Source organism: Bufo bufo, chromosome 5 (genome assembly GCF_905171765.1).
Source record: "Bufo bufo chromosome 5, aBufBuf1.1, whole genome shotgun sequence".
NCBI lineage: Eukaryota > Metazoa > Chordata > Amphibia > Anura > Bufonidae > Bufo > Bufo bufo.
The window spans coordinates 206,458,653-206,484,853 of NC_053393.1; the positions used below are offsets into that span (position 1 = coordinate 206,458,653).

The 26,201-nt window shown below is 42.6% G+C and overlaps 1 protein-coding gene across 1 annotated transcript in view; it reads right to left on the reverse strand.

The window, feature by feature from the left end:
• Positions 1 to 26,201, reverse strand: part of LOC121001946 (tetratricopeptide repeat protein 30A) — a 59,323-nt gene that overhangs the window by 24,659 nt on the left and 8,463 nt on the right. Inside the window, exons 3-14 of the mRNA XM_040433220.1 lie at positions 25,142 to 25,351; positions 23,505 to 23,561; positions 22,266 to 22,401; positions 19,396 to 19,500; positions 18,737 to 18,865; positions 17,911 to 17,960; positions 16,176 to 16,328; positions 14,420 to 14,485; positions 8,852 to 8,905; positions 8,652 to 8,717; positions 7,285 to 7,361; positions 5,113 to 5,323 (exon numbers count right to left, since the gene is read on the reverse strand). Of these exons, the coding sequence (XP_040289154.1) occupies positions 5,113 to 5,323; positions 7,285 to 7,361; positions 8,652 to 8,717; positions 8,852 to 8,905; positions 14,420 to 14,485; positions 16,176 to 16,328; positions 17,911 to 17,960; positions 18,737 to 18,865; positions 19,396 to 19,500; positions 22,266 to 22,401; positions 23,505 to 23,561; positions 25,142 to 25,351 (1,314 nt within the window). The remainder of the gene's footprint in view (positions 1 to 5,112; positions 5,324 to 7,284; positions 7,362 to 8,651; positions 8,718 to 8,851; positions 8,906 to 14,419; positions 14,486 to 16,175; positions 16,329 to 17,910; positions 17,961 to 18,736; positions 18,866 to 19,395; positions 19,501 to 22,265; positions 22,402 to 23,504; positions 23,562 to 25,141; positions 25,352 to 26,201) is intronic.

A 26,201-nucleotide genomic window follows, 5' to 3' on the forward strand; every position in this document is an offset into this window, starting at 1 on the left:
CCTCAGTTAGGAAAGAAGACTAATGAATCTTTTGATGCATGTGTCTTTACAGAGGAAGAGGTTCTAAGTCAGCTGTCTAAAATTAATACAAATAAGTCACAGGGGCCTGATGGGATACACCCAAAGCTATTAAAAGAGCTCAGCGGTGAACTAGCAAAACCATTAACAGATGTATTTAACCAATCACTGGCAACAGGAGTCGTCCCAGAAGATTGGAAATTAGCAAATGTTGTGCCCATTCACAAGAAAGGTAGTAGGGAGGAATCAGGCAACTATAGGCCAGTAAGCCTGACATCAATAGTGGGGAAATTAATGGAAACCATACTTAAGGAGAGGATTGTGGAACATCTAAAATCCCATGGATTGAAAGATGAAAAACAGCATGGGTTTACTTCAGGGAGATCATGTCAAACTAATCTTATTGATTTTTTTTGATTGGGTGACTAAAATAATAGATGGAGGAGGTACAGTAGACATCGCTTATCTAGACTTTAGTAAGGCTTTTGATACTGTCCCACATAGAAGGCTTATCAATAAATTGCAGTCTTTGGGCTTGGACTCCCATATTGTTGAATAGATTAGGCAGTGGCTGAGGGACAGGCAACAGAGGGTTGTAGTCAATGGAGTATATTCAGACTAGGGATGTCCCGATACCATTTTTTTAAGACTGAGTACGAGTACCGATACTTTTATTTAAGTACTCACCGATACCAATTACCGATACTAATTTTAACAATAAAATACACACACATGTATTTTCTGACCACTGACCAACCAAAAGGCCCAAAAACAGAACTATAACATTCCAAGGAGACGTTATACTGTATGGGGGCCACAAAGAGACGTTATACTGTATGGGGCAGCCACAAGGAGACGTTATACTGTATGGGGACAGCCACAAGGAGACGTTATACTGTATGGGGGGCAGCCACAAGGAGACGTTATACTGTATGGGGGCAGCCACGAGGAGACGTTATACTGTATGGGGGGCAGCCACAAGGAGACGTTATACAGTATGGGGCAGCCACAAGGAGACGTTATACTGTATGGGGGCAGCCACAAGGAGACGTTATACTGTATGGGGGGCAGCCACAAGGAGACGTTATACTGTATGGGGGCAGCTACAAGGAGACGTTATACTGTATGGGGGCAGCCACAAGGAGACGTTATACTGTATGGGGGGCAGCCACAAGGAGACGTTATACTGTATGGGGGCAGCCACAAGGAGACGTTATATACTGTATGGGGGCAGCCACAAAGAGACGTTACACTGTATGGGGCAGCCACAAGGAGACATTATACTGTATGGGGGCAGCCACAAGGAGACGTTATACTGTATGGGGGCAGCTACAAGGAGACGTTATACTGTATGGGGGCACAAGGAGACCTTATACTGTATGGGGCAGCCACAAGGAGATGTTACACTGTATGGGGCGGCCACAAGGAGAGGTTATACTGTATGGGGGCAGCCACAAGGAGACGTTATACTGTATGGGGGCGGCCACAAGGAGACGTTACACTGTATGGAGCAGCCACAAGGAGACGTTATACTGTATGGGGGCAGCCACAAGGAGACGTTATACTGTATGGGGGCAGCCACAAGGAGACGTTATACTGTATGGGGGCGGCCACAAGGAGACGTTATACTGTATGGGGGCAGCCACAAGGAGACGTTATACTGTATGGGGGCGGCCACAAGGAGACGTTATACTGTATGGGGGCAGCCACAAGGAGACGTTACACTGTATGGAGCAGCCACAAGGAGACGTTATACTGTATGGGGCGGCCACAAGGAGACGTTATACTGTATGGGGGCAGCCACAAGGAGACGTTATACTGTATGGGGCAGCCACAAGGAGACGTTATACTGTATGGGGGCAGGCACAAAGAGACGTTACACTGTATGGGGGCAGCCACAAGGAGACGCTACTGTAAGGAGTCAGGACAACAATTTTTGAAGCCCCCCTCAGTATAATAGTCTTGTGGCCATCATACAGTAATGTATATTTCTTCTTGCCCTAATGCCTGCTTTTAGAGATCAATGTGCAGCTTGCAAGCAGGAAGGGAAGGACCAGGGCCATAGAAGACAGACACTATCACCTTTGGAGGGACTCGCTCCTGGCAAACACAGCTCTGCTGCAGTAAATGCAGTGGAGCAGACTGTGATGTAATTACAATGTATAGTTATCGCAGGGACTCAGAGAATCGTCTGAGAGTTTATTAGTTAAAACGAATCGAATGAGTCAGAGACTGTGTCACCCCAGACTTCCTGCTCTGCTACATGCACCCTGTACACACACAGCTCCACTACATGCTATGCTAATAATGCCCCCCCCTTCCCCCGGACTTACAGGGAGCCGCAGAGCAGGAAGCCTGGCAGGGACTCGGTGACACAGTCTGTGACTCATTGGATTCTTTTAACTAATAAACTGTCAGACGATTCTCTGAGTCTCTGCACTACGCTCCCTGTGCTGTGAGTCAGTGCTGGTTGCCTCTGATTGGTTGGAGGGCGGGGAGGGGCGGGCCTAGCTTCCACTCTAGGCTCCAATTACACTGCCTGCTGCTGCCTGTGAAGCTGTTAGCTGTGCGAGATGCAGGGGCCGCGGACGGACACATAGAAGCGGTGCACAGGTATCGGCAGTGGTATCGGGGACATTTGCACGAGTACATGTACTCGTGCAAATGCCCGGTATCGGTCCCGATACCGATACTGGTATCGGTATCGGGACATCCCTAATTCAGACCAAGGTCTTGTTACCAGTGGGGTACCTCAGGGATCTGTTCTGGGACCCATATTGTTTAATATCTTTATCAGCGAAATTGCAGAAGGCCTCGATGGTAAGGTGTGTCTTTTTGCTGATGACACAAAGATTTGTAACAGGGTTGATGTTCCTGGAGGAATACACCAAATGGAAAAGGATTTAGGAAAACTAGAGGAATTGTTAAAAAATCTGGCAACTAAAATTGAATGTTGATAAGTGCAAGATAATGACCCTGGGGCGTAAAAACCCAAGAGCAGAATATAAAATCAGTGATACAGTCCTAACCTCAGTATCTGAGGAAAGGAATTTAGGGGTCATTATTTCAGAAGACTTAAAGGTAGGCAGACAATGTCATAGAGCAGCAGGAAATGCTAGCAGAATGCTTGGGTGTATAGGGAGAGGCATTACCAGTAGAAAGAGGGAGGTGCTCATGCCGCTCTACAGAGCACTAGTGAGACCTCATTTGGAGTATTGTGCGCAGTACTGGAGACCATATCTCCAGAAGGATATTGATACTTTGGAGAGAGTTCAGAGAAGAGCTACTAAACTAGTACATGGATTGCAGGATAAAACTTACCAGGAAATATTAAAGGACCTTAACATGTATAGCTTGGAAGAAAGACGAGACAGAGGGGATATGATAGAAACTTTTAAATACATAAAGGGAATCAACAAGGTAAAAGAGGAGAGAATATTTAAAAGAAGAAAAACTGCTACAAGAGGACATAGTTTTAAATTAGAGGGGCAAAGGTTTAAAAGTAATATAAGGAAGTATTACTTTACTGAGAGAGTAGTGGATGCATGGAATAGCCTTCCTGCAGAAGTGGTAGCTGCAAATACAGTGAAGGGGTTTAAGCATGCATGGGATAGGCATAAGGCCATCCTTCATATAAGATAGGGCCAGGGGCTATCCATAGTACTCAGTATATTGGGCAGACAAGATGGGCCAAATGGTTCTTATCTGCCAACACATTCTATGTTTCTATTGCAGACTGATTGCAATTCTTTCAGAAACTTCTTGCAGGAATAATAGAAGAATGGCACAACATACAGAAGAATTGATGTTTCAGAGTTTTTACATGGGGAACGCAAGTATTTACTAAAACAGACACGTCAGGAGAGGCGACAGGTCCTCTTTTAACAATATGAAGGCTGAGAATGGAGGTCACTAGGGTTGGATACACAGTGAAAACGGCAGATTGGAGGCAAAGCAACACACTATAATAGAGGCAAACACTCAGAAACTCCATGCAACCAAAGCAATGGAAAAATGCATAAAAAGAGACAAACGCTCAGTTTACCGAAACTTTTCTCTTGCAAGGACATTCTTCAATGTTACACTGTCCCAGCTAAGACACACAGGAGAAAAACGGTGCAGAGATGATGCGTACGCCTCAGTAATCAGCGAGGGAACAGAGCATTTGTCAAGAGTTCAAGAAATGCTTAGTTTATCAAATACTTGGTAAGAATCTAATTTGGCATTTTATTCATTGACCATCAAAGCTAAGGAAAAGTGCTGCATTTGCTTTGCAGTATACCTGGCACTTCAAAATAAATGTGCCAGGTGCTGTGCCACATATCCCTAAACGAGGGTCTGAGCGCTGTCTCTCCTTGCTAGCTGAAGATGAGCTCAATAGAAAGTCTATGGGGGCGATTTATCGAATCTGGGGTAAAAGAAAACTGGCTTAGTTGCCCATAGCAACCAATCAGATTCCACCTTTCATTTTCCAAAGGAGCGCTGAAAAATGAGAGGTGGGATCTGATTGGTTGCTAAGGTCAACTAAGACAGTTCTACTTTATACCAGTTTTGATAAATCTCCCCCAGTGAGCTAAAGAGGAGAGACAGCGCAAGTCTAAGAACTTCTTAGTCATTGGTGGGGGTCTCCCACTTGGTCTTCCCCCTTCGGCTAGGGTTACATTGCGATTTTGGACGTCACAGGTGTCACAAGACCAAGGTTCCCAGTGTAGCACTGCAGCCTTAGAAATCAATGGGATTCCGTGCGCTTCTGGGTCCACCAAAGATGAGACATGCCCTATTCTTTGCCGCATCTTGCAAATCGGGGACCTGTTGAAGTCAATGGGTCTGCACGGGATGTAGGGTGCACAAGGCCTGTGTCCGTGGTTTGCAGTCCGCAAAACGAAAACGATTGTGTGAATGGACTGCAAAGCAGCTTGGACATGCTCCTGTCAGACTGTGGGAAATGAGCACTACTCTACATGGGCAGAACCATGTCCACTGCTTGTAAGCTATCATCTTACCTTTTTTCGTAAGCCACTAGAGAACTTCCATACAATGACTGCAGTATAACCTAATTAGTGATATCAGTGCACCGATGCAGACACTACTCACATTGTCATAGTGCTTTTTCACAATGGGCTCATAAAAGCCAATGGCCTCCTTGTACTTATTTTCTTGCATGAACAAGACATGGGCTACATTCAGTTTCCAGACATCATGCTCGTTACAAAACTCCACCGATTTACGGAAGATTTTCTCCACCATCTGATAGTTCTCCATGTTCCAGTATATTTTTGCCTGGGCCATTAAAACAGGAATATACCTAAATAAAAGACAAAAGTATTATTAACATGAATACAGGATAGGGGATATGTGTCTGACTGGAGTGGATACAACAGTTGGGCCCCTCCGCGCTCCCTTGTTAGAATGGAGCGGTGGTCATGCACGCGCGCTGCCATTCCATTCACCTCTATGGGACTGTGGGGGGATAGCGGAGTGCTTGCACTTGGCTATCTCTGTCAGTTCCCTACAGTTGAACGGAGACACACATGCTCATCTGTCACTCAATTCAAATGGGGAGCATGGGACCCTGTTCTCACGATCTGTGGGGACCGCAGCAGTCAGACCCCTGCTGATCAGACACATCCCCTATCCTGTGGATTGGAGATACGTTGTCTTAATGAGACAACCCCTTTATTTATGATATCATGATGCAATAATTGAATCATCATAAGACACCATTATGATCTCATAATGTATTCATTATTCAGTCACACCAGGGGAAGCCATGATAAAGCGGTATTTGTACGGCGATACGTGTGGATCATCTAACCCCACAGGGACTTCAGGCCATTACCACGCTCTCATGACATCATAATGCATTATAAAACACCTTATGACATCATAATGTATTATGACATCATAATGTACTAAGTATGACATCATGAGAGACTATTATAACATCATAATTCTTTACATATTACTTTATAATGCATTAAAGTTTTGGTGTAAAGAGACAGGAGCAGACATTTTCCACAGTTTGTGGCTTATTCCCGGTGATACAATCTTCCTGTCATAAAATCCACACATTTACCACCACCCATTTGACATCAGCAGCACCTCTGGACCCTATATGGGCCATCTTTGGGTACATTGACCCGACCAGTACACGGTGCACCCCAGGTAATAGGAAATTACCAGCAGGAAACAAGACTATCCTCCACACGTGAAACGACCCCACACCCCCGCCGTTTAAGCTATTTCTTGAGAAAGTCTCCTTCTTATTGAAGATGGACAGGGTAGAGGCGTCTTTCAGGAAGGAGATCCATGTGAAGCAATTCTTCACATGCTGGGAGAGCTTCATAGATATACTGCCCCTCCAGGTTAGAAGATGCATCCACAAATGTTTTCAACTCACTTCCTGGTATAAGACGCGTGCCTTACTAAACGATCCACTAATCTCGGGGATATGATCCTATTTGAGGATTCAGCGGGGGGTCCCTGCTTGGATTTTAACTCCACTAACTGTGGAGGAGAGGTGAACATATTGGGCTACTGTTATGTTATATTCACCTTGCAGTTTGCAAGGAATCAAGTTATGGTTTCTGTACTACTAATCCCCCATAACTCAACCTTTCCCCTTCCCCTCTCCTTTCCCCCTCACCCCCCTTCTAAAAACCAACTGATGTCGGGAGGTTGACGTAGTAGCTCCTATATACTACTCTGATTGTCTATGTTGGGACTTTTACCAAAGACTTGCTGTAAACGATGCTGTAAAATACTACTTATCACATCACACTGTATGTACTTTTTTATTAACCTGAAATAAAAACATTTGAAAATATAATGCATTAAATATGAAGAAAAAAAAAAAACGAGTGGAGTTTCATTCGCCAATCTTAATCCATACTTCATTAGAGCAACATCGGACAAATTTATTAACAAATCTTTGGCTGTCCTTATGCCAGAAACCGAAGTATACACCTACTATGAGCAGGCAGATTTGCACCAGTGGTAGAACATCTGTTGATCCACATGAGGCCTGGTACCCCCTGCTAAACCCCACTTACTTATTAAAAGTGGCATTGAAAATCTCAAATTATAGCTCAAATACGTTCTATAGGTTCTATCATCTCTAGAAGAGGAGCAAGATGATCACAGAGGTAAGAGGCATTTGGTCACAGGTTCTTCAGTCATGAAAAGGTCTGGAAATACGATTTCAAGTTCACAAAATTAAAATACCCCCTTCTTTCAGAAGACAACAACGCCATGAAATCATCTTACTTTTCTAGGGCTTCATCATATTCACTCACAGCCTTTTTCACTGCTTCATCATCCCGGTTTAGTCTCGCTTCTTGTACCTTAATAATGTCAATTGAAAAAATGAACACACAACTTTCATAGAAAAAAAAACGAAATCTTTCTAAGTTATCGTTTTTATTTGAGGTGGGCCATAACACCCCACAATGAGTAAAATGGGTATTTTAAGACACCAGTTTCTGCTCTAGTGTATCTACTACCCACCTCACAGTCGTGACCAGACTGCATCCACTCATCGTCTTATAATAATAATAATCTTTATATAGCGCCAACATATTCTGTGCTTTACAATTCAGGGGGTTCATGTACAAACAGTCATAAATAACAAAGCAACAGACAAGTCAATAATCAGAACAAGAAGGAATGAGGGTCCTGTTCCCAAGACCTTATAATCTATGAGGAGATAGGGGTGACACAAAGGGTAGAAGTGCTTGTTTTGTGCAATGGTCCAGCCGTCGTGGGAAAATAGGGGAGCAGATATAAAGCTGCATGAGCCAGTCGCCAGCCGATATCTGAAGTGCTTTTGGGTGCTGTGTAGAGTTTGGTGGAGGATCAGGTTCAGGAAATGATGATAAATGGGCTATATACTGTATAGAGAGGAGTTAGATCACGGGATGTAATAGGCCACCCTAAACAGATGTGTTTTGAGGGAGCGCCTAAAACTGTGTGTGTATTGCGACTTATCCTAATTTCTTGGGGTAGGGAATTCCAAAGAACTGGTGCAGCTCGGGTGAAGTCTTGGAGCCGGGAGTGAGAAGTTTGGATTATGGTGGATGTCAGTCGTAAATCGTTTGCAGAGTGTAGAGCACGGGTAGGGTGGTAGACAGAGATGAGGAAAGAGATGTAGGGGGGTGGAGAGCTTTGTGAGTGAGAACAAGGATTCTATACTGTGCAATGACTGGCACAGGGCAGAGGCATCGGAGTAGCGGTTGGACAGATAGGTGACCCTGGCTACTGCATTAAGGATAGATTGGAGAGGGGAAAGTCTGGTGAGGGGGAGGCCAATTAATAGTGAGTTACAGTTATCGAGTTGGGAATGGATCAGGGCAACAATGAGAGATTTTGTTGTTTTCATAGTGAGAAAGGGGATTCACATCTAGTCTTCACATCTAGCAGTGAAACTGTGATTCCCGCAATCCCAATGGGCGCCCTGAATTTTGCCTCGTGTGTCCTTTGCCTTGTTTCTCATGAACCCTTCACCATATACGAACACTGTTCATACAGTCCCATTCACATATGGAACACCTAGCTACTGCACGGTGACTATGAAGGGCATTATCAATGTCTGCCGCATAACAATCAATCTAGAAAGACAGAATTACACCGTCTACCTGTTTTGTTCGCTTTCTCAGTTGTTCCGTGAGCATCCCAGCCAGTTTATCCAGCTTTAAGAAAGCCTAAAAAAAAAAAAACAGGTTAAAAAAAAAAGCACCATGGAAATTATAATATACATGGTATGTGAATATTGGATATGTGTTTATTATTATAATAACCTGAGAAGCTTATTACAAAAGTATGTAACATACAGTACCTCATCTGGGGCTGTTTGGCATGTTATCAGGGCATCCAGAAACTCATACAAATACTGAAAAATAAAAGAAGATGAGAAATAATTACGATTAATTATTTATTTTCAATCTGTCCTAAGAGCGGACCCTCAACCTAGTATATTTTATATCACACAGATATGGCTAAAGGATGGACATACTAATTGTAGGGCATATTTACTAATCCAGTCTAATATTGTAAACTAAGACAGCCTAAAGGTGCGCAAAAGTTAACACAGTAGCTCACGCTGTACGATAATGTGGTGCCTTTTGTCAAACTTTACACCTATTGGTTAGCTTACTTAGGGTTCATGCACATGACTGCATGGGCGTGGTGCCCGTATTGCAGCCAGCAAGCAGCGGGTCCACAATACACGGACACCGGCCGTATGCACTCTGTGGTGCGGACCCATTGAATTGTGTAGGTCCGTGATCCACCAGATACGACCAAAGATAGGACATCACCTATCTTTTGCGAAGCAGAGGCATGGATCGGAAGTCCACGGAAGGACTATGAAGCAGTTCTGTGGGCTTCCGATCTGTGCATCCGCAAAAAGATGGAACGTGTTTTATCTTTGGCCATATCTTGCAGATCGCAGACCCATTCAAGTCAATGGGTCCGCATCTGCAAACAGAGTGCAAATGGCCACAGCCGATGCACTGAGGACCGCTATTTGCGGTCAGCAGAATGGGGACTGAGCCATTACACTAGTGTGCATAAGCATAAGTTAAAATTGGTGAACATTTTTGCATTGTAAGCCATACCCCTTACTTCCAAACCATGCCCATTTTGCTATAAGCCATGTTTGGTGTCTACGGAGGTCCAAAATCATGTCTAAAAAACAATGTTGTGCAAAGTATGTATGCCTGTTTTTTCTGGTGCATGTAGCTTGGTAATTTCCCCCTAATGTTGGCATAAAACTGGTTCTCAGCAGAGCAGAGTTGTGCCTGGCTTTCAACTTCACTTTGTAGCCCCTATTGTACTTGTATATTGGAAAAAACTTGGAGGCAGCATTCAGAGCGGCAATGGCACAGAAAAAAATATATAATCCTGTCATAGTTTTATGGGTTTTATTTTTACAGTGTTCCCTATGTGAAAAAAGTGACTTGTACCCTTCAATTTTTGAGCCAGTACGATTACAGCGATACCACATTTATATAGCTTTTTCTTGTGTTTTAATACTTTAATAAAAAAAAAAGAAAGACAATTATATATATATATATATATATATATATATATATACACACACTGTATATATTTTATATTTAAGCCCCGAGACCTGAACGTGCAATCATTACACTGCTTCTCCCATACACTACTGTAATTTAATACAGCAGTGTATGGGGAATTCATGATGTTCCTGCAGGCCTACATACAGGCTCCAGCCTATTAACACCAAAGAACGGCTTCTCAGCGCGGGAAAGCTATTCGGGGCAGCGTTGCCAGCCTCAGATGCTGTGGTCACAACTGATCATGGTATATGAAGGGTTAAATGTCTGATAGGTGTTATCGCCGATAGCAAACATTAGCCCAGGTGTCTCTGTGCGATGGATGTCATGAAGGTGTTAAAAGCTGTGTGCCCCTAGGTGATATTACAGATACAGCCAGGCTGAATTTATAACATACTTTTTGGCACCATGGAGAGATGTGCAGCATCTATAGGTATATAGCAACACTGGGGCACATTTATGCAGACCGGTGTTTTAGGCGCGGGTCTTAATAAAGCCCTAAACTGGCGGTGGTTCCACGTGCGCTGGGCAAAGTTGCAGATTACAGCGCAACTAGCTGCTGCGCCGCAATCTGCGACAGAAATACACCTAATACAGGTGTATTTCAGCTTAATAAATGACCCCCACTGTGCTCACTTTAAGACATACTGGCTCAGTTTTACTAAGCCTGTGGATGGCATAAGCTTAGACAGGGTGTCTACACAAGCACAAAATTTATCACAGTGGCACAGGCTGGATGATAAATTTCGTGCATGGATAGACACTTTTGTCTTTATATCAACTATTGGTTGGCTTACCTTGAGACAGAACTGTATACCAGAAATTTGGTGCAATAATGGTGCATATTAGGCCAAGCCCCACCACTTTTTCGCACAAGTTGGGAATACAGTTAGGTCCATATATATTTGGACACTGACACAAATTTTGTTTTTATTACCTGTTTAGTAAAACATATTCAAATGATAGTTATATAATGGACATGGACATAAAGTCCAGACTTTTAGCTTTCACTTGAGGGTATCAGCATTAAAATTGGATGAAGGGTTTAGGAGTTTCAGCTCCTTTACATGTGGCACCCTGTTTTTAAAGGGACTAAAAGTAATCGGACAATTGACTCAAAGGTTGTTTCATGGGCAGGTGTGGGCAATTCCTTTATTATTTCATTCTCAATTAAGCACATAAAAGGCCTGGAGTTGATTTGAGGTGTGGTGCTTGCATTTTGAAGATTTTGCTAAAAAGTAAACATGCGGTCAAAGGAGCTCTCCATGCAGGTGAAACAAGCCATCATTCATCTGCGAAAACAGAAAAAACCCATCCGAAAAATTGCTACACTATATGGAGTGGCAAAATCTACAGTTTGGTACATCCTCAGAAAGAAAGAAAGAACTCCTGACCTCAACAATGCAAAAAGACCTGGACGCCCACGGAAGACAACAGTGGTGGATGATCGCAGAATGATTACCATGGTGAAGAGAAACCCCTTCACAACAACCAACCAAGTGAACAACACTTTCCAGGATATAGGCGTATCAATAACCAAATCTACCATAAAGAAAAGACTTCATGAAAGTAAATACAGAGGGTTCACTGCACGATGCAAGCCACTCATTAGCCTCAAGAATAAGAAGGCTAGATTGGACTTTTCTAAAAAAAAAAAAAAAAAAAAAAAAACATCTTAAAAAAACCAGCACACTTCTGGAAGAACATTCTTTGGACAGATGAAACCAAGATCAACCTCTATAAGAATGATGGAAAGAAATAAGTATGACGACGGCATGGTACAGCTCATGATGCAAAGCATCTGTAATACAAAGCGGAGGCAGTGTGATGGCTTGGGCAAACATGGCTGCCAGTGGCACTGGGTCCCTAGTGTTTATTGATGATGTGACACAGGACAGAAGCAGCCGGGTGAATTCTGGGGTTTTCAGAGACATACTGTGTGCTCAAATCCAGCCAAATGCAGCCAAACTGATTGGTCGGCGTTTCATAATACAGATGGACAATGGCCGAAAACATAAAGCCAAAGCAACCTAGGAGTTTATTAAAGAAGTGGAATATTCTTGAATGGCCAAGTCAGTCACCTGATCTGACCCCAATAGAGCATGCATTTTAGTTGTTAAAGACTAAACTTCAGACAGAAAGGCCCACAAACAAACAGCAACTGAAAACAGCGGCAGTAAAGGCCTGGCAGAGCATTAAAAAGGAGGAAACACAGCGTCTGGTGATGTCCATGAGTTCAAGACTTCAGGCAGTCATTGCCAACAAAGGGTTTTCAACCAAGTATTAGAAATTACATTTTATTTACAATTATTCAATTTGTCCAGTTACTTTTGAGCCCCTGAAATGAAGGGATTGAGTTTAAAAAAGGCTTTAGTTCCTCACATTTTTATGCAATCATTTTGTTCAACCCACTGAATTAAAGCTGAAAGTCTGAACTTCAACTGCATCTAAATTGTTTTGTTCAAAATTCATTGTGCCAATTTACAGAACAAAAATGAGAAAAATTTGGTCTTTGTCCAAATATACAGTACAGACCAAAAGTTTGGACACACCTTCTCATTCAAAGAGTTTTCTTTATTTTCATGACTATGAAAATTGTAGATTCACACTGAAGGCATCAAAACTATGAATTAACACATGTGGAATTATATACATAACAAACAAGTGTGAAACAACTGAAAATATGTCATATTCTAGGTTCTTCAAAGTAGCCACCTTTTGCTTTGATTACTGCTTTGCACACTCTTGGCATTCTCTTGATGAGCTTCAAGAGGTAGTCCCCTGAAATGGTTTTTACTTCACAGGTGTGCCCTGTCAGGTTTAATAAGTGGGATTTCTTGCCTTATAAATGGGGTTGGGACCATCAGTGGCGTTGAGGAGAAGTCAGGTGGATACACAGCTGATAGTCCTACTGAATAGACTGTTAGAATTTGTATTATGGCAAGAAAAAAGCAGCTAAGTAAAGAAAAACGAGTGGCCATCATTACTTTAAGAAATGAGGGTCAGTCAGTCAGCCGAAAAATTGGGAAAACTTTGAAAGTAAGGGCTATTTGACCATGAAGGAGAGTGATGGGGTGCTGCGCCAGATGACCTGGCCTCCACAGTCACCACACCTGAACCCAATCGAGATGGTTTGGGGTGAGCTGGACCGCAGAGTGAAGGCAAAAGGGCCAACAAGTGCTAAGCATCTCTGGGAACTCCTTCAAGACTGTTGGAAGACCATTTCAGGGGACTACCTCTTGAAGCTCATCAAGAGAATGCCAAGAGTGTGCAAAGCAGTAATCAAAGCAAAAGGTGGCTACTTTGAAGAACCTAGAATATGACATATTTACAGTTGTTTCACACTTGTTTGTTATGTATATAATTCCACATGTGTTAATTCACAGTTTTGATGCCTTCATAGTCATGAAAATAAAGAAAACTCTTTGAATGAGAAGGTGTGTCCAAACTTTTGGTCTGTACTGTATATGGACCTAACTGTAAGAGTAGAAAAAAATAGTTGCCAATATTGCACCAATTTTATGCAGATTCAGGGTGCAGACTATTAGAAATGTGTTTTCTCCGATCAGCTCTAGTCAGTGGTGAAGGAGAAAATGTTTAGTTTTTTTTTGTTTGTGGAGATTCCAATTATGTTTATTTTTTTTACTGTTTATTTATTTTTACATGTAAAAATCGAAAGGGGGTAAAATGAATTTTTATATTTGGGTGATTTTTTTTTGCATTTTTAGTCCCCTTAGCTGACTTGAATATGCAATCCTTTGATCACTTATTCCATAGAATGAAATAGTATACTATTGCAGTCTATGCAATTTTTACTGCCTGCCTATTAATTGTTACTGCAGGCAGTTCTTAACAGGCAGTTTGCTATGACAGACCTGAGAGCATTAAAAAGGCCTGGGAGCCGCCTCCCTCTGTCTAATCTCCCAAATGCTGAGTTTGCTACTGACTGCGGCAACTGAGGGCTTAAATCGCCAGGATCAAAGTTATCTCTGATCCTGGTCATTGTGGCCAGGCGTCAGCTGCATTACACAGCCAGCAGCCGTGGCGGTGTATGGGTTTCAGCTTGTGAGCTCGCTCCATAAGCCCCATTTGCATCTTAAACATACAGTCATGTCTGGGGTGGTGAAGAGGTTAACCCATTGGCGCCAATAACTGATGGTTTAATTAGCTTAATTTATGTTTATTAGCGGGCCCTCTTATCTGCTTCCCAGCATCCAGGCTTACTATTCACTTACACTGTGGAAGGACAGGGGAACGAGCACACGCACAATCCAGAAGACAAGGAGTACGTATTCCTTTCTACATAGAAAATAATTACTTACAGGAGTAAGAAACTTGTAGGTTAGGTGATAATTTTCAGCCAGTACATCCGCTGCAAGGTCAAAATACTAAGGAGAGATAAGCAGTAGTGATACATGAATAGTCACTCACCACAGATGTATTAGACTGCTAACATGCATAAACTGGAAACTGTCTAAAAAAACTGTTTTTATTGGCAACAGCATCACAGCACACAATATGAGTGTCAGTAAAATGGAGACTTTAGTGGCGTATATCAGGCGTAGATTCCATGTTAAGGCAGAATTGGCAACTTCTTCCCTGCTCACGCCAGGTCTAAAAATGCGGGCGTGACATGAGCAGGGATGGGCAGTGCAAGGGCTTATTAAGACTGGCGCCTAAAACGTTGGTCTTAATAAATGTGCCCCTATGTCTAGTTGCCATTAGCTTTCCTAGGACATAATAACTGAACAGGGACACATTAGAAACATTTTATCAGTGGGCGACCAGATGCATAGACCCCCCTCCAATCACTAGAAAATTAGGGCACTACTCTGCTTATGTTCCCTTTTAGCTTGAGTTTGCTTTTTCTGCTTCTAGGTTTTTTAAGCATAATTATCCTTCAAAAGGGTTGTCCAGCTTTTTACAAATGATAGCGTATCCTTAGTATAGTTCATCACTATCTGATCGGTGGGGGTCCGACACCCAGCACCCCTGCTGATCAGCTTTTTTAGTGTAACTCCTTAATTGGAAGTTGGCGCCAGAAGTAAACAGCTCCGTCCATTCTGTAATGGAGGGAGGTGGTTACTGCAGCACTGCTCCCATTCAAGTGAATGGGGGCAGTGCTGCAGTAACCAGCTCCCTCCAATACACAGTGGATAGAGCTGTGTATTTCCACTGCAGAACAGTTGATCGTGGGGGCAGGGTGTCAGACTCCCAATAATCAGGACAGGCCATCACTGGAAAAAAGCTGGACAACCCTTTAAAATATACATGTATGTCCATAACCTGAGGGCAATGCCTGTATATGGGGAAATTATATGAATAGCAATGAATGGAGATGAAGCTGTATCACAGACTGAATATTCACTGAATGTCTAACAGGGCAACTGTGGGGACCTGGCACTGCCCTAATTTATTCCAATAAGGGTCCATTCACACGTCCGCAACTGTTTTGCGGTCTGCAAATTGCGGATCCGCAAAACACGGACACCAGCCATGTCATTTCCGCATTTTGCGGACTGCACTTGGCCGGCACTATAATAAAAAATGCCTTTTCTTGTCCCTGTCTGCGGACAAGAATAGGACATGTTCTATTTTTTTGCGTGGCCGCGGAACGGAAGTGCGGATCTGGACAGCACACAGTGTGCTGTCTGCATCTTTTGCAGCCCCCATTGAAAATAAATGGGTCTGCACCCGTTCCGCAATTGATGCAGAGCCATTTTGCGGACGTGTGAATGGACCCTACTAGAGATGTATTAGGAAATTACTAGTAAACCTATGTTCTAAAGATATTGTAATTGGAGACCAAGTACTGATAAAAACAGATATTAACATAGTGACATATTTAAAGGGCATGTCCAACTCTGATTTATATGTATAATAGTTTGTGGTCAGAAAGCATAACCTAGTTATAATTGGAAACATTTTCAGACCATATTCAGATACACCATGTCTCCTAATAAAGATGAACTAAAAGATTAGCGTGAATGGCCTGTAAACATTTGAAGGAAAAGAACACCACTGTCTGGACAGCACATACTGAATAATGCAGGAGAATCCACGGATAGAGCCTCATACCTCATACTTGCAGTATAAAAGTAAGAGATTTCCAAATGTCTCCGGAGGAAAAGGATTTTGTTGCAACAAAAACTGCAGTTTCTCAAAGCCTTCAGTGGGTTTGGCTTCCATGTTCATCAATGCTTGATTATGAAGAGTAACTGGGTCAAGTTCCTGTAAAAATCACATTATATCATCATCTGAGGAAACATCACAAGAAACAGCTCACAGGAGCAGATTTATTACAGGGGTTTCCGGGAATAGAATATTGGAGACCTATCGTGAGGACGGGTCATCAATATTTCACTCCCAGAAAACCCACTTTATGTGGCCATGCAGATTAGATGAATGTCGCCCAAACCCAACCGTGTGGATGGGGGTGTCCAGTCTCTTCCCAATTACAAGGTACAGTATTTGGCCAGCTCTATGAATGGTCTTCCGAACAGCTAAAAAAAAATGAGCTATGACATGAATTAATTAATTTGGAATGATTAGTGGTTTTCCCCTTTCTCTATGCTAGATCTTTAGTTTGCTCTCCCAAAGCTGGTGTATGGGGACTAGCTTCCATCGACTGCACACAGAAAGTAGAGAAAAACCTGCTTCCTAACTTTCTCACACTCACTCAGAAGCAGTGCCAGGATCATAGAGGATATTACAGAGAGGTACTGACCTGTATGGATGTGAATGTAACACTTGGCCTGAGAAAAAAACAAACTGTCTATTTAGCTGAAGTCTCTCTGGTTGTATGTGTTGCACTCATTTTCTGCTCACTCCTCCCCTCTTCATAGACCAAGTATTTTTTTTTTTTACTTTTTTAAGCTAAAAAGACATGTAGGGGGAATTATGAATTCCCCCAAAGTAATTTTACAACAGAGAGGGGGGTGGGGAAGAAACAGCTGATAACTCTAGAACAAGGTATTTTTTCTCTGATATTATATATTACAAAGTTTCTTATGGTCACTTGTACTATTGATTTATGCAAAGCTGTGTGAAATGTTCGTGAACAATTAAATGGGTGTTTATAAGTTGTCAAGAGTTCAGAGATAATGGCTACAGACTAAGCAGCTCTCTGATAAATTCATTGGAAGGGAAACACCAGTCTGAAGAGATACTGAAAGTGAAATGTGTAGAGGAAAAACCATGGAAAATTTTTAATAAAGACCAATAAAAAATTTTTTTAGCCCCAAATAAGTAGAATGCAATAAAAAATTTCCCCTAATGGTGTCCATAGCCTTTAAAGTTTTAGTCATGGACGGATCCGTTCAGATAATGCAACCGTCTGCATCTGTTCAGAACGGATCCGTTTGTATTATCTTTAACGTAGCCAAGACGGATCCGTCCTGAACACCATTGAAAGTCAATGGAGGACGGATCCGTTTTCTATTGTGCCAGATTATGTCATAGAAAACGGATCCGTCCCCATTGACTTACATTGTGTGCCAGGATACGTTTGGCTCAGTTGCAAGCAGCGTTTTGGTGTCCATCTCCAAAGCGGAATAGAGACGGAACTGATGCAAACTGATGCATTCTGAGCCGATCCTTTTCCATTCAGAATGCATTAGGGCAAACTGATCCGTTTTGGACCGCTTGTGAGAGCCCTGAACGGATCTCACAAACAGAAAGCCAAAACGCCAGTGTCCGAGTGTCAAAGTAGACTTATTCTGTATTGTAATTAGGGGTTGAAGGTCATAACATTCATGATGCAGTTGTCATTGTTTTTCTCAACATTTGCACTATATCAAGACCACAGTCTTACCTCCTCTGATCGAGGGGGCATGTCAGTCAGAGCTTCCTGAGCAGCTTCATCTACAAGAATAAAGGAAATAGTATATACTGAGGGAATATACTTGTTTTATACTTTATAAATTATACCATGTTACAGACTAAGATCATATGTGTTAGGCCTGCTTGAGCTTTAAAGGGAGTCTGCCATCACCAAAATTAGTTTTAAACTGACCACAAACCCAGGTAGGCTCCCGCCTCATGTTCTAATCACTACTTTATGTGCCAGGATCGGTGTTGCACTCTGGTGAAAAAAAAAAAAGCTTTTTTTTTCGATATCCTAATTAGCTTTTAAGTGCACCAAGGATGGTCTGAGCCACTTGGCGCACCACAGCTCCGCTGATTTCCCCTTCCAACGCTTCGCTATCCTGCTAAACGCTATGATGCGGCAGAAGCAGATCCACTTGTAACTGGTTCAATGGCATTGTATTGTAGGGATTCTGGGTTCAATACTAGGGACCAATCCAGAACTTCAATCTGCATCTTAGCGTAAACCTAGAGCGTTTCCTACTCCACAACTGAGGCAATCATATCTGCCCATAGGACCGAAACGTCACGATGATGTGTTTTGGGATTGTCTTCTAATAAAATCCCTAAAAAGCATTACCTACTGGAGTGCAACGTTCTTCTTCCGACCAAATGAAAACTGACTTTGTTGATGACAGGCTCCGTCTAAACCGATCATCAAGGGGAAAGGTGGTGATGAGTGGAACAGGACTGATTCATTGTATGTATCTATATGTCTTTCAGGAATACTAAGCGAATACATGGTAGAAAAGTCAAAACAGACGCGGACTCACAATTTTTTAACTGATACTCAATGGCAGCTTTTAGGTTAAATGCTTCAATCAGTGAAGTTTCATGCAGTACCAACGTGTTCCCCACGCTGCGGACATCAATTCCTTCAGTTGTCATGCCAACGCCAAGCTCTGGAGGGTAATACAAAGAAATGATCAATGGAAAATAGCTGACGTCTCTCAACCGGCCTCCTTGGACTCTTATAGAACAATAAAATATTCTGTAACGCAATTACGTATAAGGGCTCATTCAGATGGCCGTATGCTGTCCGCAAACAGCGCGGATCCATTGTTTTCTTGCGGACAGTTCAGCACGTCCGCAAAAAAACTGATTGCATTCCGTATTTTTGCTGATCCATAGAATTCAATAGGACCATGTCCTGATTTTCACTGACAAGTATAGGACATGTTTCATTTTTTTGCTGAGCCGAGTAATGGAAGAAAAGGTCCCCATAGAAATGAATGGGACAGCATCTAATCCGCAAAAAAACGGACAGCATACGGCCGTCTGAATGAGCCCTAATGCTGATGGCATACCAAAGACACGTTTACACTGTTCACTATGACAGTGCCTTTCATTCCATTCACAAGAATAACAGTCATCACAAGAACTATACTGATGTATTTTACATCTATTTTGTAGTTTTACTGTTACAACCCACCTGGATGCTCTCGAATGCCATGTTCTATTATATCTGAAATGTACTTTAAAGCAGGCACATATTGCTTCATGCTGTAGTAACATAAGGCAATGCTGTAGGATAAGTCTGTCAAAAAAAATAATAATTATGAAAGATAATGAGGACAATACAAAGCAAATAAATGTCCAAAAGGTTTGTCTACTACAATGTGCCTGTTGAAGCCAAGCACATGGGTGAATGGGATATCACTGGTATTCAAGTCTCAAGCATTTATCGCCTATCCACGTCATAGGCGATAGATTCTAGACCGATAGAGTATAACTGCAAGGACCCCCATCGGTCACCAGGACTCCAGTCCCCTGGAGTATGAATGGAGTAGCAGTTGAGTATGCGCCCCGCCACTCGATTCAAAGTCTGCCGATCCTGCATTTGGAAGCCTATCAATCTAGCATTTAGCTCCCCTCTGGTGGATAGCTGATAAATGCTTCATGCTGGAATACCCTTTATAGATCAATAAAAATAAATCACTACATCTGATTATATAGATTACCTGTTCTGCATGCAGAATAGAAATAAATAAAAATCCAATAAAAAGGTACGAATTAAGTTGTATCCACATCATAGGTAGTAAAGAAAATGACTAAGAATTTATTAAAGTGATTCTCCAACTCCATTCATTTGCTTTACAACCAAATGGAGTAATACTCACCTTACAATCCTCTAGCACTCCCGGGCCTCTGCTTCCCTCTCTTTATATTGGTGGGTGTCCTACCACTAGGACCCTCACTGATCACGAGAATGAGTCAACCGAAATAAACAGGGCAGTAACTATGGGAGTTCTGAAACTAGCCAAGCGCTGTACTCAGCTGTCTCCAGAACTCCCGCAGAGATGAATGCAGTGGCAGTGCAAATGCTCCACTGAACGCTCTGTTCAATTTGGGGGGCCCCATTCTCATGATTGGTGAGGGCTCCCAGCAGTAGGACCCCCAAAATCTAATAGTTAGGGGTTAAACTTGCCACAACCGGAATAACCCTTTAATGAGCTCCAGCGATGATGTGGTGTGTCGACATCTGACCACTGCAGCCAATTACTGGCTGTAGCAGTGACATGTTGACACCACAGTGCTTGTCGGCAGCGGTCATAAGTCAAAATGACACAATATCATTGGAGCCGTTATACACTGCGTGCAGAATTATTAGGCAAATGAGTATTTTGACCACATCATCCTCTTTATGCATGTTGTCTTACTCCAAGCTGTATAGGCTCGAAAGCCTACTACCAATTAAGCATATTAGGTGATGTGCATCTCTGTAATGAGAAGGGGTGTGGTCTAATGACATCAACACCCTATATTAGGTGTGCATAATTATTAGGCAACTTCCTTTGGCAAAATTGGTCAAAAGAAGGACTTGACAGGCTCAGAAAAGTCCAAAATAGTGAGATATCTTGCAGAGGGATGCAGCACTCTTAAAATTACAAAGCTTCTGAAGCGTGATCATCGAACAATCAAGCGTTTCATTCAAAATAGTCAACAGGGTCGCAAGAAGCGTGTGGAAAAACCAAGGCGCAAAATAACTGCCCATGAACTGAGAAAAGTCAAGCGTGCAGCTGCCAAGATGCCACTTGCCACCAGTTTGGCCATATTTCAGAGCTGCAACATCACTGGAGTGCCCAAAAGCACAAGGTGTGCAATACTCAGAGACATGGCCAAGGTAAGAAGGGCTGAAAGACGACCACCACTGAACAAGACACACAAGCTGAAACGTCAAGACTGGGCCAAGAAATATCTCAAGACTGATTTTTCTAAGGTTTTATGGACTGATGAAATGAGAGTGAGTCTTGATGGGCCAGATGGATGGAGTCAAGCTCAACTCCCAGTCCTACTGCCAGTTTCTGGAAGACACCTTCTTCAAGCAGTGGTACAGGAAGAAGTCTGCATCCTTCAAGAAAAACATGATTTTCATGCAGGACAATGCTCCATCACACGCGTCCAAGTACTCCACAGCGTGGCTGGCAAGAAAGTGTATAAAAGAAGAAAATCTAATGACATGGCCTCCTTGTTCACCTGATCTGAACCTGATCTGAGAACCATTGAGAACCTGTGGTCCATCATCAAATGTGAGATTTACAAGGAGGGAAAACAGTACACCTCTCTGAACAGTGTCTGGGAGGCTGTGGTTGCTGCTGCACGCAATGTTGATGGTGAACAGATCAAAACACTGACAGAATCCATGGATGGCAGGCTTTTGAGTGTCCTTGCAAAGAAGGTGGCTATATTGGTCACTGATTTGTTTTTGTTTTGTTTTTGAATGTCAGAAATGTATATTTGTGAATGTTGAGATGTTATATTGGTTTCACTGGTAAAAATAAATAATTGAAATGGGTATATATTTGTTTTTTGTTAAGTTGCCTAATAATTATGCACAGTAATAGTCACCTGCACACACAGATATCCCCCTAAAATAGCTAAAACTAAAAACAAACTAAAAACTACTTCCAAAAATATTCAGCTTTGATATTAATGAGTTTTTTGGGTTCATTGAGAACATGGTTGTTGTTCAATAATAAAATGAATCCTCAAAAATACAACTTGCCTAATAATTCTGCACTCCCTGTAAAGATTTTATGTGGTTGGAAAACAACATTAAGTATGTGAATTTTTGTACTTTTTATTCATAAAATCTGTCGCTTGTGAGCTATTTTGCGTCAAGCATATGCTGAAACATTTGAATTTTTTTTTCCACACGGACACCTCTTTTAAGGTGAACGCTAGTTACTTCCAGTACCCTGGGATGCTCAGGTCTACAGTTAGCCCTATAGTTGTTCCTAATGGTCCATAACAAGCAGTTTGGCAAAACAGTAAAAAATTTGAGCAAAATAACTTTTTTACCTTGTTTATATCCAACAACTTGCATGGCAGTGAGGAATTTTTTGCAGGCTTCTTCATATTGTCCTTCTTTGTACAGCAAACATCCCAAATTAATCTCACTATCTGGATCATCGGAAGGTATTTGTTCTACCAGGCTCTAGGAGACGATTGATGAAAGTTATGAATAAACGTCCCGTTTTATTATGATCTTCGGGCAGTGACAATCATCCGTCAGCGCTTGTTTGCTCCGTCCTAATTACACAGGCGATGCAAACTGAATGAGCGAGGGAGGATTGCTAGAACGACAGCACATCCCTGATTATCTGCCGATAAGTGACCGTTTGCTTGTTCATTGGCTGATTGATTATACGGGCCAGTTATTGGGAACAAGCGGTTGTGTTCCCAATAATTGGCCCGAAATTTTTCCAGTCTAATACAGCCTTAAATGTGTGCAGGGGCACAGCTCCAATTGATATCAACCATCTGGCAATTTTCTCATATATTTCTAGGAAGAATAACAGAGGAACGGCATAACGTGAGGGGTCTAAGAAAATATGTAGTAGCATAGTATTTAATGAAGAGTGCAAGTGTTTAATAAAACAGACATGTCACAAGAGCTGACATGATGCAGATGTTTTCTGTGCGGATGTTGACCTACGGTGCAGATTTTAAAACCCGCAGTATGTCAAGTGATTTTATTTTTCCTGACTGGATTTTCTCCATTCACTTTAATAGGGAGAGTAAAATCTGCATGCGGAAAATCCGCACCAATTGATGCGGATTGACCGCACGGATTTCCCTGCGAACACCTGCGGATTTCAGTGCTGATTGTCCGCACATGTGCATTTACCTTAACATTCAGGTAGTCATACCCAAAGTAGGCTTCACATGAGGCCTTCTGGGGGGCAGAGTGGGGCTCAGCATTCTGGGCAACGATACAAAAAACAGCTGGAAATGAGAAATGTCTCCATTTCTCTAAATAAGGGTGCATTCACAGGACCGTATTTTTGCTCCCTTTTTTTTTGCAGATTGCACGTGACCCATTCAGACAAGCCACATTATTATATAGAAAGTGCTATTTTTGTCCATTTTGCAGATAAGAATAGGAATTTTTCCAATAGAGCCTGTGGGATGCACCTGGACCACATCTGTATTTTGCGGATCCACCATTTGCAGACCGCGAAAAGAGATATGGTCATGTGAATGCACCTGTAATTACAGATAGAATTTAATAAAGACCCAGTTCAATTCCTTTCATACTTTAGCTCCAGATAGGTCTTCTTCTCCATATTTAATGCAAGCTTGTAATTTCAACACCTAAGAGAAAAAAAAGAAGACACATAATCGCACTTTTGAGTAGCATTTTATGACACGCTGTGTTACATGTCTATCCTGTTCAGGGGCCTGCTGGGTACAGCTGAGCACAGTGATTGGCCAGACCGGCACACGATCGGGTACATGGGCGACTGCTGGGGACCAGAGAGGCAGGGCTTGAGTGGTGAGGGGATTAAACTGATGAGCATTGGCGACCGGTGAATATGCTAGTAGGATCGCCCAAAGATCTCATGTGTATAGGGCCCCCAGCCCCCCAACCATCTGCTCTTAGCAGGTGAAGAGGAAAAGAGGCATCGGAGATGTTTGATTTCAACATGACTGATCCCTTCCTTCTATGGTTTATTCTCTTATCCCCATTTAAAGTTTATGAAGTAATCAGAAAAAAAAATAGCAAATGGAAGTTCAGCCGACAGCAAAGACATGTATGTATGTCCAGTGAGACCGCTGCTAAACTGCTTATCAAGAAAGAGTGAGGTGACAACAGTCAAATAGTAGAAATTATTTATGGGTTATAATATGTAAAGATGAGACTAATGTTTTAAAGAGTATTGATCAGCAGGATCAACTCTATTAAACCAGGCATAATCTGCTTCTTTCATTATTATTCATGGTTCTATGTGGTGCCGTTACCAAGTATTTCAGATTTGTAGTAATCTGCAAATGAGGTCATTTTAGCACAGAGGGGCTGGCCTGAGCCCTTGGAGCACCATACTGTCACCACCCCCCAGCTCCAGGCACTCCTCCTCTTGACACGGCCAGGCATCTCGCTTGGCCCCATATTATTGTGCCTGCACGGATGTTCCGAGTATTGGCGTATGCGCAGAGGATCTGATTCCGCTTCCTAAGCAGCGCAGATAGCTACTGTACATGAGCCAATGACATCGGCATACACCCAGAAGTAGAGGTGGCTGCTTCGGACAGAGAGTCAAGGAGAGCTGCTGGGTGGATCTGCTCAACTCCTCCTCCACTTCTTGTTGCACGCTGATGTCACTGGCGCATGCCCAGTATCTGCACTGTTAAGGAAGCAGCAGTTAATCCTCTGCGCATGTGTGGATACCCAAACTGGCAGGTGCAAGAATACAGGGCATAGCGAGACGTCTGGCCCTGTCAAGGGTGAAGTGACCACAGCTGCAGAGTGGCGACAATATGGTGATCTGAGGATCAACACTACCATGCATTAGACCTAGTTTAATAGGGTTGACACGACTGACAGATGCTCTTTAAATGGTCTCTGGGAATGATGTAAAATAGCCGCCAACAACCAGTTCTAGAATGTGAGCAGGAGTGGTTGCCTTGCAGACCTGCCTGAGTGTTCCTGTCAGGCTGCTCAGCCATGATGTTATAATGTAGACAGGATTACATCCATAAAATCTATTGTAGTGCAGTGTAGTGTGTAGTGAAGCCCACCCCCTAGGCGTCTCTGCAAGTGTAGGCAACAGGTCCCGCTCACATTCTAAGACAGGTTCCATTTGAAATTATTCTCCTGGAGAACCCCTTTAAGTTATTGATGGTCAAAGCTGGAACATAAGGTTGGAAAGAACATGCAGATCCAATGCACTTACCTTGCTCTGATATGCAGGACTATCCAAGATAAAAGTTGCTTTCATGGCCTCTGGGTACATACATGCCTTGTATAAGGACTGGGCATGATACAGTTTGTACTCTTCAATTTCAGGGTTTATCTGCATGAGCTGTTCATAGCAATCTGCGGCATTGAAAAAGTCTTGCATTTGATAGTAACAGTATCCCAGTAGAGACAGGCCTGCCCTGGACTAGAATACAATGTAATGACATATATACGTCAGATATATGATCACATGAAAAAATGATTAAAACCATCAGACAAACAGGAAGATGAATAAAAGTTGGCTTGTAATTCAAAGGTCATCTCTCCGGAGTAACATGGATATCTTTGACAACATTGATTACGTTATATTCATTACAATGGCACCTGGCATGCAGTGGGAGATCTTAGGTCTTGGCATTTGTGTGCGTATTACTTTGACATGTACTAACTACTGTACCTAACCAGTGTTGCAGACCAAGTACAACCCTTCGTGGCCAAAGTATTCCTTAATGGTCTCCTTCAGTAGGATAATGTGACCTGCCAGACTGCAAATTCTGTTCAGAAATGGTTTGAGGAACATGACAGAGAGTTCAATGTGTTGACTTTGCCACCCAATTCTCCAGATTTCAACCTGATAGAGCATCTGTGGGATGTGGTGAATATTGAGTCCAATTCATGGAGTCCTTACCTCACAACATAAAGAGTCTGCAGTTATAATATGTTAGTGCCATACCACAGGACATCTTTAGAGGTCTTGTGGAGTCCATGCTCGAAAGAGTCAGAGCTATTCTGGTGGCACGAGGGGGCACAATATTAGGCCGGTGAGGTAAATGCAATGTATGAATGGTGCATACTACAATGTCTGTTGTGATGGAATATCTTGAGTATTTAGCAGGCATGGCCATTCTAAACTAGGATATGCACAGTATTGCCAATTCTTTGCAAAGGTAGAGCTCTTCAGCGGCAGATGAGGGGGGACACAATCTGGAGCACACCAATGTACACAAATGGTTTGTGCCTTAGCCCCTCAAGAAAACCCGGTCTCTTCTCTCCTG